Below are 12,761 nucleotides of genomic sequence, written 5' to 3' on the forward strand. Positions count from 1 at the left end.
AGTCCACAGGTTAGGATGCAGTGCAGCTTTTATTTTGAAGGGGTACTTTCCTTACATCTGGTTGTATTGCTGCAGGCTGTGGCTGATAGCATGCAGCTGGACAAAACTTTGAGATAGCTTCAGAAATGTATAAATAATTTCAGTTTACATAGAAATATTCAAATAAAAGGATCAACTGTATCTTATTGGAAACAAAACTGCTTCTTGAACCTTCTTGCTGAGTACCACTGACACATAACGACCTTGTAAAAATTAATAGAGTGGCTTTTCTTTCTCTTCTTCCTCCGAAAGAGTCGTCATCATTCAGAGTTAAGATTTAAACATCAAATCAGTTATAAAAAATGATTTTATTTCCAAGTCAAGGAGCAGCGAGGGAGTCACACGTCTATGTTAAGCAATCAGACTTCTTTAGAAATCTAGTGAATCTTTCATACAAAACCTTTTGTTTTATAAAATACGACTAGACTTACAACATGGGCAGAAACAGTTAGAATAAAGTCGACTCATCAGTCGACCAGCCAACAAGCAATATGCAAATAAATACCTGCTGTCAGACATGTCAATATAAGATGAAACATTCCTCGGTGCCATCTGCAGCAGCTCCTGTCTGCTTCCTGGTTTCAGGAAGTTCCTATGGCTGCGTCTTTGCTTCAGTGACACAAAAAATGTTCAATAAAATCTGAACAAGCACCGCACTGAGTGGCAGCATATATGTGAGTATTATATATCTGAAAACTCTAAGTGACTCAGTCCATTGGGCACCGGCGTCTTGATGAAGTGTTACCATGCGGTGCAGAGATTAGATGAGTCACTGACTGCTCCGTGCTCATGAACACAAATAGGGTGCCGCAGGTGCACCTGCAGAGCGAGTCTGTGCATGTGTGCAGGCACAGTAGGTGCATCATCGGGTGTTTTCTCACAGCGGTGATGTGTAGTTGGCAGGAAACAGCCCGCTTCTCCCCCTCAGCCTCCCCTTCCACCACGACGCATCAGTGCGATCCAACACTTCGATGATGTCGCCGGCGCAGAAACCGAGTTCGTCGTCTTCCTCTGCGGTGAAGTCGTACAGCGCCTTCACCTGCACCAAGGACGCCCTCTGTGGGACAGCAGAAGACTATCAACACCTGACAGATCGGCTCAGTAAATACAACTGTTACAGATGAGTATTTATGTTGTGTTTTCAGTGCACAAACTGACAATTTGAGGACATGAATTACTTATTTGAGGATCTGAAAATTATTCAAAATTTGGACAACTGCTGAGATGATTAAACAAATTTAACTGACAGAAATAATTCAGTTATGACGTTTTAAAACCAACGAAACGTTGAAGTCAGTCATCGAGAAGTTCTAGTTTCAGATTAGATGCTGTGTTTCGGTCTGTCGGTCACAGAGCAGAGAGGACGGCAGGCTGACCTGAGGGAGCGGCATGGTTTCAGACATGCGACCACGAGAACAAGCAGAGCTGATGGGACTGCTTCTTCCTGTGTGACCGATGGTGGAAGCTCGCTCCTCCAGACCGGCTCTCTTAGCCTGGGAAAGAAGGAAAAACACAACAGTTCAGGTTTCTGATTTAACTGATTACGAACTAAAACATTTACAGTCAATTAGTGTGTGAGTCATAATGATAGAGAGCTGTGAGTCGCACACAGGGCCACCTGGACGCCCCGGGGGTTACTTCTGCAATTTCTTGGCAGAGATCGTGGACCGTGGAGTGTTAAATAGTTAACAGCTAAGTAGCTGAAATGTTCGGAGTGGTGTTACACGTGTAAACTTTACCAAACTGACCTCACTGACAGCTCGACTGTGTGAAAATATTGTGACTGTATCTGCTTTTATACAACTGATAGTGTGGCGCAACACAATGATAAATGTTGGTGTATAGTGGTATTGTGTGTGTGTGTGTGTGTGTGTGTGTGTGTGTGTGTGCGTGTGTTTGTTTGGTGTGTATACATACCAGCTGGTTGTGAGGCTGGTCTGAAGCTCTGCGCGGTGTAGCAGCGACGGCTGCAGCTGTGGTACGCTGCTCAGGCAAACTTCCTCTCTTCACCTATAAGAAAGAAACACACAGGAAGTAGATGCAACACACTGTGACAACAAAATAAGTGCATCAGGAACTACTGTAAAGCAAAAAAAGAAGAAGAAAAAAAGATAGTTTCTATTTATAAGTTCGTAAATCAAATATCTTTCATCTCATGCGCACAAAGAGGTGTACGCCCTGTAGACTCATGCGGTGTTGTTTTTTTTACAGGAAGTAAGCAAACACATTCTCATAAACAACCAAAGAGAAAACTCCAGTATTTTGAGATATAGGCTTGTTTCCTTAGTTACACAAGTAACTATTAAGCCTGCAATATGTGGGCGTACAAGAGCAAAATAATAAAATGGAATAAAGTAAAACTATAAATAACATCTAGCACAAACTAAAGCAAATAAACCCTAAAAGTCAGTCTTGAACCCTGATAACAAGCTGCTGCTCTAATATACAGTAAAACAGACTGGACTGTAGGTTGTGACCGGCAGATTATCACAGGTGTTAATGTAACTACACGAAGCACCTGTGATGAGCACATCTCTTACCGTCTCTGGCATGTCTCTTACCGACTGGGCCATGGAGGGGCTCCTGCTGTCCGAGCTGCCGTCGTTGAGGTAGATCTCCCTGGTTTTAGAGATGGAGGTGACCTTGTAGTAGTCCACCAGCTTGTTGAGGGAGGTGAACTTCTCCGACCACAGGAAGTACTGGCCTTTGTTGTCTTTCATCACTTTGAAGTGCTGGACGTCGCTCTCGTGTCTGAGGGGAAGATAAAGCACACGAGGAGTCAAGTGTTAAGCTACAGTCATCCCGTCATTCCAGAGGTTCAGCCGTTTCCTCGTCTGGATTGTCCTCTGCTGGTCAGTGTACAAAACTACAACATCAGAGTTTAATGGAAAGGAATAAATCTCATCTTGGTGGCTTTAATGGAGCCCAGAATAGACCTAAAGAAAGCTTGGCCCACTGTGCAGTGTACAGATTGAATTTTTTCCACTGGTGTACTCGAGGACTTCAGACACGCGGAGGTAAACTGACTGAGCCTCATGTTGGAGGGCTGCTACACTCTGCCTCCGTGTTTACTCTACCGCTGTTTCTGCAGCTGTCTCCTGGTTGTAAATATGTCAAGTGCTGCAGAGTTTTGCAGCACATTAGAGGGCGAGCTGATGAGTCAGAGTTTACCTCTTTTATATATATTGACGGGCGTCGAGGGGAAAATTGGTTTGCTGACGGTTAAATCAGGCTACTAAGTGTAACTGACCTTTCAACAGATTCCAATCACAGTTTTATGTGTTAAAAAACACCAAATCAACCAGATTCGTAATAAAACTCTAAATTAGACACAGTCTGAAAATGTGGGTATGATGTTTGAATTGTAATTGTGAAAGTCAGGAGTTTAAAGATTTACGACGACGACGGATACGACAAAAAATTCCCCTAAAGTTGACATCAGTTCTGTCAACTTGTTTTTGACGGCGAGACGATCATCACTAATAAATCTGTCTTCATTCCTTTATATCGACTCTCCCAGCATCTAATCAAACACATTCCTGTGCTGCTGTAAACACATCAGCGCATGGCTAACGGGTAGCTAGTTACAGATAGACATTATAAATTAAAAGAGCTGAATCAAAGATAATGAACTTCATTGCTGTATTTTTGTTGCATCTGGAGGTGAAGCTAACGTATCGAACAAACCCACTTTGACCTAAACAAGACCAATTACCACCACAACCTTTATGAAATAGCTTTTATTTGACCTGTTTTAATTTGAGGCATGAAGTCAACCGTTCACTCCACTGACCTCCTTTATTTCTGTTTATTATGTCTATTTCTTATTTTAGTATCAGGTTATGTCGGGTCTGTCATTGGAAGTTAGTCTATTAAAGGTGAAAGCCCCGTCTGATTCAGCTCCATTGACGGCACCGACAGTCACTGAACAGCAACTCAAGGGAGATGGCGTGTTCAGGATAACAGGCTATCAGACATATGGGCTTTCAGTACAATGATACACTTTTCATTGTACTGAAATTTCGATTACAGTGTGGACATAGTTTGTCCTCACATCGCACTACAGTCCCATGCTATGGGTGACTGATGTTTGCTGGGAAAGAATGTAAGATCGGACCTTTATCTTGCTCCAAGATAACTCTTCTTAGCTGATTAGCTTACATACCTGAACAGTAGCCGAGAATGAAAACTAACTAGTGTTTCTGGCTGATGTAAAGATACTTCAGGTAACGTTTGGCGAGTGTAAACATTTACAAATCAAATAAAAAGCAAAGCTAACGCTGCTGTTATATCATGGCAACACAGTGGGATGTGTGCTTTTTTAGGTTAATCCCACAAAGTAATGAAGTATGAACTGTCTCTATTTATGGAGCCGGACCATTAAAGTGTTCTGATGAATTTGAACACTATTTCAACTCACTTGACGGAGATGGAGAAATCTCCAGGGGAACTCTGACACCCTCGGATCACGAAGTCTCCCACATCTTTGTGCCTCAGGAGTTCCTCTGCAGCGCTGCGACTGGCGTTCTCCTGAAACCACCTAAACTCACACACACACACACACACACACACACACACACACACACACACACACACAGAGAGAGGATATGATGCTGCCTCTTATCTGATGTAAACCACACACACACACACACACACACACCCCTACAGCCGGTCTCACATATCTTACTGTACTTCCTTTATCTTAAACAAGTACACATTTTTAGTCCACAAGCACAAAAAAGACGAAGTTGAGTTAAATCTTTCTGTTGTCGAACATTATTTCAGTACAGTCTTATTCCTGGTCTCTGGAGTTTATTATCAAAAAGTCAGAATTCATCTCATCAAATGTTTTTATCTTCGTCCTGTCGCACAATTAACAACTGTCGGCCTGGAGCGGATCTTAAACTGTTGAATCAGGAGGATTCGTGCTTTAATATGAAGCATATTTTATAAAGGTTGAGTGACGATTAAACTAGACTGCATCCGAAATAAGACAAAGAAGCTCGCTCTCTCACCTCGGAGACTGCATCTCGATGTAGTTTTGTGGTACGAATCCTTCATGTCCGTTCATCTCTGCTTTGTACCACTCATCCTGAGGGCTTAAAATCTGAGCAGAAGAAGTAAAGGAACAAGGCGTCACACAACAGTCATAAAACATTTTGAAGCCACCCTGAAAAATAATGTGATCGACATGCACTGACCTTCAGAATATCGCCCTTTCTGAAGCTGAGCTCGTCGTCCGCTGTGGCATTAAAATCATACTTTCCTCTGGCTTCCATCAGGACCGGCTGAAGAGTCAGAGACAAAGAAAAGGTGCAAAGTGACGATCAGAGCGTCCACGACGAGTGTTTCTGTGCAGGGAGGGGGAAAAGAAGAGGGAAGAAAAAAAAAAAGTAAAACTTTATGCGTGCATGTCGAACGAAAATCAGAGCTCTGAGAGCAGAGATGCTTCTCTCTCTCTGAGGTGTCAAAGTGCTGATGAGTTTGTATCTTGACACACACGAGCTGCGGTTGTGGGAGGGTCACAAGATCGTTTTTAAAACTGTTCACAGGTATTTACACAGAAATGATCACATTTGCAACCTTTTTGGTAATGTGTCATTTCTGTCGTGTACTTCTTCAACAAGTTCATAAAGTGTCAAGCTGATAAAACAATGTTTTTTGAGCTGTTAACGAGGTCACATGGTCTCCGGGATCCAGAGGACAACATTCGGGTTCTTATACACTGTGAAAATGGACTGGATGTGTATGAAGGAAAGGTACTGATTTTGATAAAAGAGCTGACTTTAAATATTTCTTACACAACAGTATCAGTAATGTTTCAGATTTCGTATAACCATTAACACAATCCGCAGCCGCCAGTTCCTCATAATTACACAATATGTGGTCATATGTGACGAAGCTTTCTGGTCGTCAACTCTCGACCGACATGAATGAAAAACACTGACATGACATGTGGAGAGCAGAAGAACTGGACTTGTAATCTAAATTAGGAAGAGTCAGAAGCCGCTTCCTCATCGGCTCCTGTTTACCTACAGATTCACAAACAGAGGACGGGGATGCGGAGGTCAGTACGATGACTGAAATGTAAATTATTAAAAGAGTTAAACTTGTGAAACTTGGATCAAAAGGCAAATTAAAGCTGCAGGAACGGTTTGAGTCTCATGAGAGCCGTTACTGTATCTTGGGTGTAAGATTTGGTTATTTTCCCACAGACGTGAATAAAACCTTCCCTCTGTTTGTGGTTACGGAGTGAAGGATGTGGTGAGTTATCGTGTAAAATACTGACTATCTTCGCTTCACTCATGCAGCTGTAGAGCGCTCTGCAAGCTCAGAACCTGCCACTTTGAACTCCCGTACCTTAAATAGTGATATGAAATACTAATTTGATACGAATGATATTCACTTTACGCGAGGGGCAAATAAACATCCCTTAATAACAAGAACAATAACAAGATCAATGCTCTTTTAATCTTCAGCCAGTGGAATGAACCTGAATTTCTGAATTTTAGTCCTCGTGTTTTATCTTTTCCAGGGTTGAAACATACTTCTTTTTTTTTGGGTAAGACTTTTATCATAGAAACCTGATTGCAAAAACGTTGAGACGCTGTGTTAAACAAATAAATACAAAGTGCGATCATTTGTTTTTGGTGATCACCACCGTAATTTACACATTTCAAGAATCTACATGTCAAATTAGTAAGTAAGCAGTAAGAAAACAGGTCGGTCACGCCTGGGCGATGCTCCTTAGCCCTTACATGTGTGTGTGTATTTTCATTGCACTGCTCAAGCCTTAACTGCATAATTTGAAGGCGTTGAAGCATCTTATCTTAAAGTGAAGGACGGAGGTACAGTCCTGGATGTGTAAGGAAAAATGTAATAACCCCACAAAACAATTAGCCGCCAGTGTTTAAGGCAAAAGGATAAGGGCCTTGTGCAGTCTCTGATACAGACAAAACCAAAGTAAAGTTAAAATTATATTCAGTTAGAAAAGTTAAAAGTTGGACTTTACTTTGACACCATTACATTAACAGGAAAACATTACAGGATCATTTATATCAGTAGCTGTGATCGTACTTGAATGTTAGATTGGAGAACATACCGGATGTCAGATTGTTGGATAAACGGTTGAAATAGTCACGATTGTGTCACAGATTAACAGTTTAATTGGTTTCGCTAAAAGTATTGCATAAGAAGTGAAAAAAGCTGAACTTAAAAACTTAAAACGGTTTGGTCAAAGAAATATATAAATGGTTGAGATAGTTAGCTAAACATACTGGAAAAAAAGTGAAAAATTAATAGATAAATGGTTGAAACATCCAGCGTGAGCCACTCTAATACAAACATGACATAAATATTGACAATTCAGCAGTGGGGCTACATCCGATCAATGTTAATCTCGGGGGGGGAACAGAGCAGACTAAAAACATTTCTGAAGCACTTTTGGTTCTTGCACTGTTCAAAGTACATAATAATGCACTTTGTTCCCTGAACACTCGCTATTCTTTCCAAGAAACAGTTTCGTTCTCATTCCAGCCTTAACTGCTGGCCATGTGTTGAAAAGCAGAAACAAGTAAAGAGGAAATCAAGTACAGTTTTAGAACGGCGAGCTGTTCCTGCATGACTACTGGTCTTTGTTCTGATCTCATCTCTAATCTCTAACTCACACCCCTCCTGCTTGAGACAACATTTAATGAGTGATGTTATAAAGTCTGACATCAGCTTCTACAGCGTGGACTCTGAGTGTTATCACATTACAGTTGTAAAAGTTATTTTTGAGCAACATGGAAGTAGCAAACTTCCTATAATGTAAATGTACATGAATGAAGTCAGATCACGCTCTTATGCTCCGTAGGTCTTATGTTCACATGAGCTTTCGGGACCTTTTAAGGACATATGACTGGGACTCTTTCATTTCTCTTGTACCAATTATTTTTATTTATCTAATTTATTTCTCATCCCACTCTTGTCTAGTCACAGTATCTACTCCTGTAACCCTGAAGGTTTTCCTGCAGCCATGTACCCTCCTTCACTCCTTTCTTTAAAAAAATCAATCAAAACTTAAATGTCAGAAAGAAAAATTGTTTTAACCGGCACTCAGGTACATTTGCAATTCTAGCAGCAGTTAATGGCGTCTGTGACAGTGAAGGATTTTACCACGAAGGTGCTGACAGCAGCGAGCTGGTCAGCGTCTCAGCAGCGCGACACGTGACGAGTGGTTTTCCTGTACTACTTAAAAGCCACCGCCTTACAGTGCCTGACTTGTATTTGAAATATTAACTCTTGAGACAAATAGGACAGGCTACCATATACTGACAGGCGCTGCAGCTAACCGTTATGTTCATTATTTATTAATGTGCCAATTAATCCTCTATATTGATTGATATTTTGTGGTCTAAAGAAGCCTTGTTTGTTCTGACCAACAGTCAAAACTCAAAGATATTCAGTTTATTGTCATACAACAAAGAAAAGCAAAACAAACTCACAATTAATTGGTTATATTTGTATTGCTACAACAAACTATAATTTTCATTAGTGATTATCTGCCTATTCAATTCTCGATTAATTGATTGTGTCGTCTATAAAATATCAGGAAATGTCCGGTTTTTTTTTTTGTGTCCAAGTTGACGTGTTTATACGTCAAATTACATCCGACCATCGGCCCAAAACCAATAAATATTCAGTCTGCTATCATTGATGACAAAGAAAACCAACACATTTTCACATGTTAGGAGCTAGAACCACTGAATACTTGGCAACAACTGATAAGGTCATTGAACTCATTGCCAATAAATGTGTTTTGCAGACTGAAGTTGTCTGTCAGAGCTCTTGAGAATATTTTCAGTTGACCAATCTGAGGTGATAAAGCGCTAATTCATGTCAGCATGAAGCATTTTTGTCAGTGGTGATACAATTAACAGCATTAATGGTTTCATCTGTGTGTTGAAGTGTTGCTTGCAGTGTTGCATTAAGTTTCACTGTCTTGACTAACAGGGTGTTTCATTCTCATTCTGCACCTGCACCATGAACTGCACGGTCTGTGAGCACACTCATGTAGATGCAGAAGGTTTTTTGAATCAGACAAGAGAAGCAGCTAAAACTGTCTGAATTGATTCCTTTTTCTGAAACAATCAAACTATTGTTCTCCATCTTTCAAACTTGTTTCTACCAGCAGTTGAGGAAGTTTTCAGATCCTTCACATAAATGAAACAAAAAATGCTCCATTACAAGTCAAACGCTTGCATTGAAATGTCACTACAGTTAAAGTGTAGTCAAATGTTCCCTGTGAGTGTTGAAGTGTTAAACATTATATTATTTTATTGCTATAATACTGATGCATTAATGTGTAAGCTGCCCAAAGTGGGACCAGCGGGCCACAGTTAGCCCATAACATTAAATCTGGCCCACCACGTGTTTCCAACAACAACAGAAAAATCTAATATAAATCTAATTTTTAATTATTTCCATAGTTCGAACCTCAATGAAGTTTCGTTCCTGGAACCATCTTGCATCTTCCCAAAACAACACGACACATCATATTTTTAATTTTCGCACATAGTTCATCACTGAGTTTCAGTTTTGGCCCTCCGAGGAAAAGGTTTAGGTGCTGTGGTCGGTCAAAGTGGAGCCAGTTTACCTCCTTTATAAAGTATAATAAACATGCAAGTTTCACCACTGCAGAACAGGCTGAACTATACTTACTCAAGTAAAAGTACCAAGAAATACTCCATTACAAATAAAAGGCCAGCGTTCCATAAATAAAAGTACATGAGTATTATCAGAAAAATGTGCTTAAAGCATGAGAAGTAAAAGTACTCGCTCTGCAGTAACATGTACCCTGTGGTTGATGTATTATTGTATGTGACACTGTCAGACTACTGAGTTAATACTGAGGTATCGGTGTGTGAGCAGCATTAAACTGTTGTAGCTGCTGCAGGTGGATCTAGTCTGAACTACTACAGTTTAGTCCGGTCCAGTGTAGTGTACACCAGTGTTTGTCGCGATATCGCAATATTCACAGTAATAAAACATTGTGTTTATAAAACATACATAAAAATATTGTGTAAGTAATCCAGCGAAGATGCTTGTCCTTGTGCATCTTTTGTTTTTGAGTTCATCTGGTCGCCTAATTCACTAGTAATTAAGTGTAATTGTCCTTTTTTACACTTAGGAAGTGTTATATAAAAATGGTGGTTACAGACTCTCTCCACCTCCCTACTCTTGTATTTTGAGGGTAATTTATTTGCCAAAAAAAAAAAGTTAAAGACTTATTTAATTGCATTTGTTCTGTCAAAGTTTCTATAGAAAATGCAATAATATCTTTATCATGGCTCATTTTTGCCCACGATACTCGTGTAGTTAAGATCTGATATGGTGACAGCCCTGGTCCAGTGGTTCCAAACCTGTGGTCCGGCCCCTGCAAAGGGTCCCAAGATAAATCTGAGAGGTCGTGAGATCATTAAGAAGACAATTTTGTCTTAATATTTTAGATTTTTTGGTGAAACATGAATCATTTGGACAGTTATCTTGATGAAACCATGTGAGAATGTAAGGGGGGAAATCATGGGACGAGAAGCCCCCAAACAAACACCAAAGTTTGTAGTCTGTGATTTCTGGCGGGCAAAAGGCGACAGGAAACACAGTGAGCGAGCGGACGTCACGCAGCAAAGGGCCACAGGTTGGAAACTTGGGCCGCTGCGGCGAGGACACAATGCTTCTGTACATGGGCACGCTCTACCTAAGAGCTACTGCCCCAGGCTGCAATTAATCTATTATTGATTAATGTTCAGCTTATTTTTTTCCATTATGAGTTAATCATTTAGTCTATGAAATGTAAAAATAAGTGAAAATAGTGAAAATAATATGCTGATTACAATTTCCCAGGGCCGGAGGTTACATCTTTTCAAACTGCTCGTGTTGTCTTGTTTTGTAAATGATTATTGCAAATCTGAGATGCTGGCTTTATTTAACTCTTACACCATATCTCAACATAACATTATCCAAAATCTAAGACGATATATAGTCTAATATCAGGATAACAATATGATATCAACATACTGCCCAGCTCTGTGGGAAATTCTAACATTTTTAACTACTTTTCTGATGTTAACAACAAAATGATTCACTGAGAAAACTAATTAATTAACCTAATCGTGCCTGTGTGGCTCCTGCCACTCAACTCATCCCTCGGTCCTCTCGTTAACCAGCTCATTCAGTGTTTCTTCCCTCTCAGGGTGCAGAAGGGTGTGTACCACACTTGCAGAGGAGGACATCTTGACATGAGGTCACTGACTCACATCTCCGTCACCAGAGATCAAACAGGTCATTGACCCCTAACTCTGACCTCTGACCTCTCTGGAGAAAGACAATTGATTGACATACAAATGACAGGCCTAAATTGTTTTTTTACAACCCATTGTGAATGATTTGGTATCAATTATCACTTCTCTCTCTCTCTCACGCTAACAATAGCTTTTATAACCACTTCCCCAAAGCACGAGGGGGTAAAAATCATGCAACTGAGCAGAACCAAACAGCAGGGTCCAGCACACAAACACATAAATAACAACAAAATGATGATAGACTTGATGTAAGTTATATAAGACATAACCTGCGTGTACATGCATGCAAGTATTACTGGGTGATAAGAGTGCAGATGTCAATGCAATGTGTAATGTTGTGGTGTTGATGTTATAGCTGCAGCACACATCTGCAGGAGGGTTTCATTAATTTAAATAAAACGACATGTTGTAAAAATGTACAGTAAAGATGGTTGTTTTAATGAACATGCAGTTAAAGGAAAGAGAAGTGAGAAATAGACAGAGTGAGAAAGAGGAAGAGGACTGAGCCGCTGCTAAGATGAATCATATTTACAAGGAAGTCTGGTGTGTGATTATTATTATCAAGATTTCTGATATTTAATCAACAGTGATCATCTTACCTTTTCCTCCTCTCTGGAGCTGGACTTCAACTTGCGGGGAGCTTTATTCTAAGGCTGGCCTCTTCTCCCTCCCAGGTGTGAACACGGCAGCATATTTGTAGGCCCGAAAATGTTTGCAGGAACAAATAAAAGTCTGTGTTTGTCTGAGGCAACGTGTCCTCTGCTCTGCTGAGTAGCTGATCTCGAGTAAAGACGGAAGATAGATGAGCTCCGTGTGGCCGCTGAGCCTCTGCGGTCGTCGCTCCGCTGCTCTGAGGAGACCCGCCTCTCCTCGAGGTACCAGCCACGGAGCGGGGGACCATGTCACTTCCTCCCTTCAAAATAAAACCCCTCTTCTGTGATGCACCGACCAGTCTAATGTTTAAATCAATTCGACATCTTTTTTAGAAAAAGCTGACTCGCTTTCTTGCCGAGAGTTTGATAACTCTCATGTCTGTACATTTAGCTAAATGTGAAGGTAAAGCTAGCAGCCGGGTAGCTTAGCCTAGCTTAATAACTGCAACAAGTGGAATAGCTAGATCGGCTCTTTCTAACATGTAGACCCTAATAAAACCCGCCTGCTCCAAGTAGTTAACAGATTATATCTTCTTAGACACAAAACAAAGTGTAAAAAAAAGCTCACTTCTTCTTCAGGGTGACGTTTAACGCTCCCGGAAGTGCCTTTTAGCGCCTTCCAGTCTCTGCGCTTGTTGCCTTGGCAACTGCTTCCACCCAGGAAATGGTCCAACACAAAATGGCGGATTGTTGTCTTGACAATTCCTTTGTTGGGATAAACAAACGC

The 12,761-nt window shown here is 40.7% G+C and overlaps 1 protein-coding gene across 5 annotated transcripts; it reads right to left on the reverse strand.

Annotated features, from left to right (window-relative positions):
* Positions 1 to 328: 328 nt before the first annotated feature.
* Positions 329 to 12,680, reverse strand: grap2a (GRB2 related adaptor protein 2a). 5 transcript variants are annotated; one of them, XM_084370726.1, is made up of 9 exons: positions 12,603 to 12,680; positions 11,981 to 12,294; positions 5,241 to 5,390; positions 5,055 to 5,146; positions 4,460 to 4,579; positions 2,580 to 2,790; positions 1,957 to 2,049; positions 1,416 to 1,532; positions 329 to 1,096 (listed from the first exon to the last, which is right to left on the reverse strand). In XM_084370726.1, exons 3-9 carry the CDS (start codon positions 5,316 to 5,318, stop codon positions 917 to 919), a joined length of 891 nt encoding a protein of 296 aa, XP_084226852.1. In that variant the 5' UTR covers positions 5,319 to 5,390; positions 11,981 to 12,294; positions 12,603 to 12,680; the 3' UTR covers positions 329 to 916. The 5 variants fall into 5 exon arrangements, with proteins under 5 accessions (XP_084226852.1, XP_084226854.1, XP_084226853.1 ...); XM_084370728.1 differs by lacking the exon at positions 11,981 to 12,294 and having other exon boundaries at positions 5,241 to 5,327; positions 12,603 to 12,655; XM_084370727.1 differs by having other exon boundaries at positions 5,241 to 5,327; positions 11,981 to 12,655.
* Between the last annotated feature and the right edge of the window lie 81 nt (positions 12,681 to 12,761).

Source organism: Pagrus pagrus (genome assembly GCF_965226575.1).
Source record: "Pagrus pagrus genome assembly, chromosome: 13".
NCBI classification, from domain to species: domain Eukaryota; kingdom Metazoa; phylum Chordata; class Actinopteri; order Spariformes; family Sparidae; genus Pagrus; species Pagrus pagrus.

Bases quoted from the DNA above. Each gene is read 5' to 3' on its own strand.
- grap2a (XM_084370726.1), bottom strand. From the start codon at position 5,318: ATGGAAGCCAGAGGAAAGTATGATTTTAATGCCACAGCGGACGACGAG. The intron at 4,580-5,054 runs GTGAGAGAGCGA...GTGTGAGTTTAG, and splicing joins ATCGAGATGCAGTCTCCGAG to GTGGTTTCAGGAGAACGCCA. The intron at 2,791-4,459 runs GTGAGTTGAAAT...TCTTCCCCTCAG, and splicing joins GATTTCTCCATCTCCGTCAA to ACACGAGAGCGACGTCCAGC.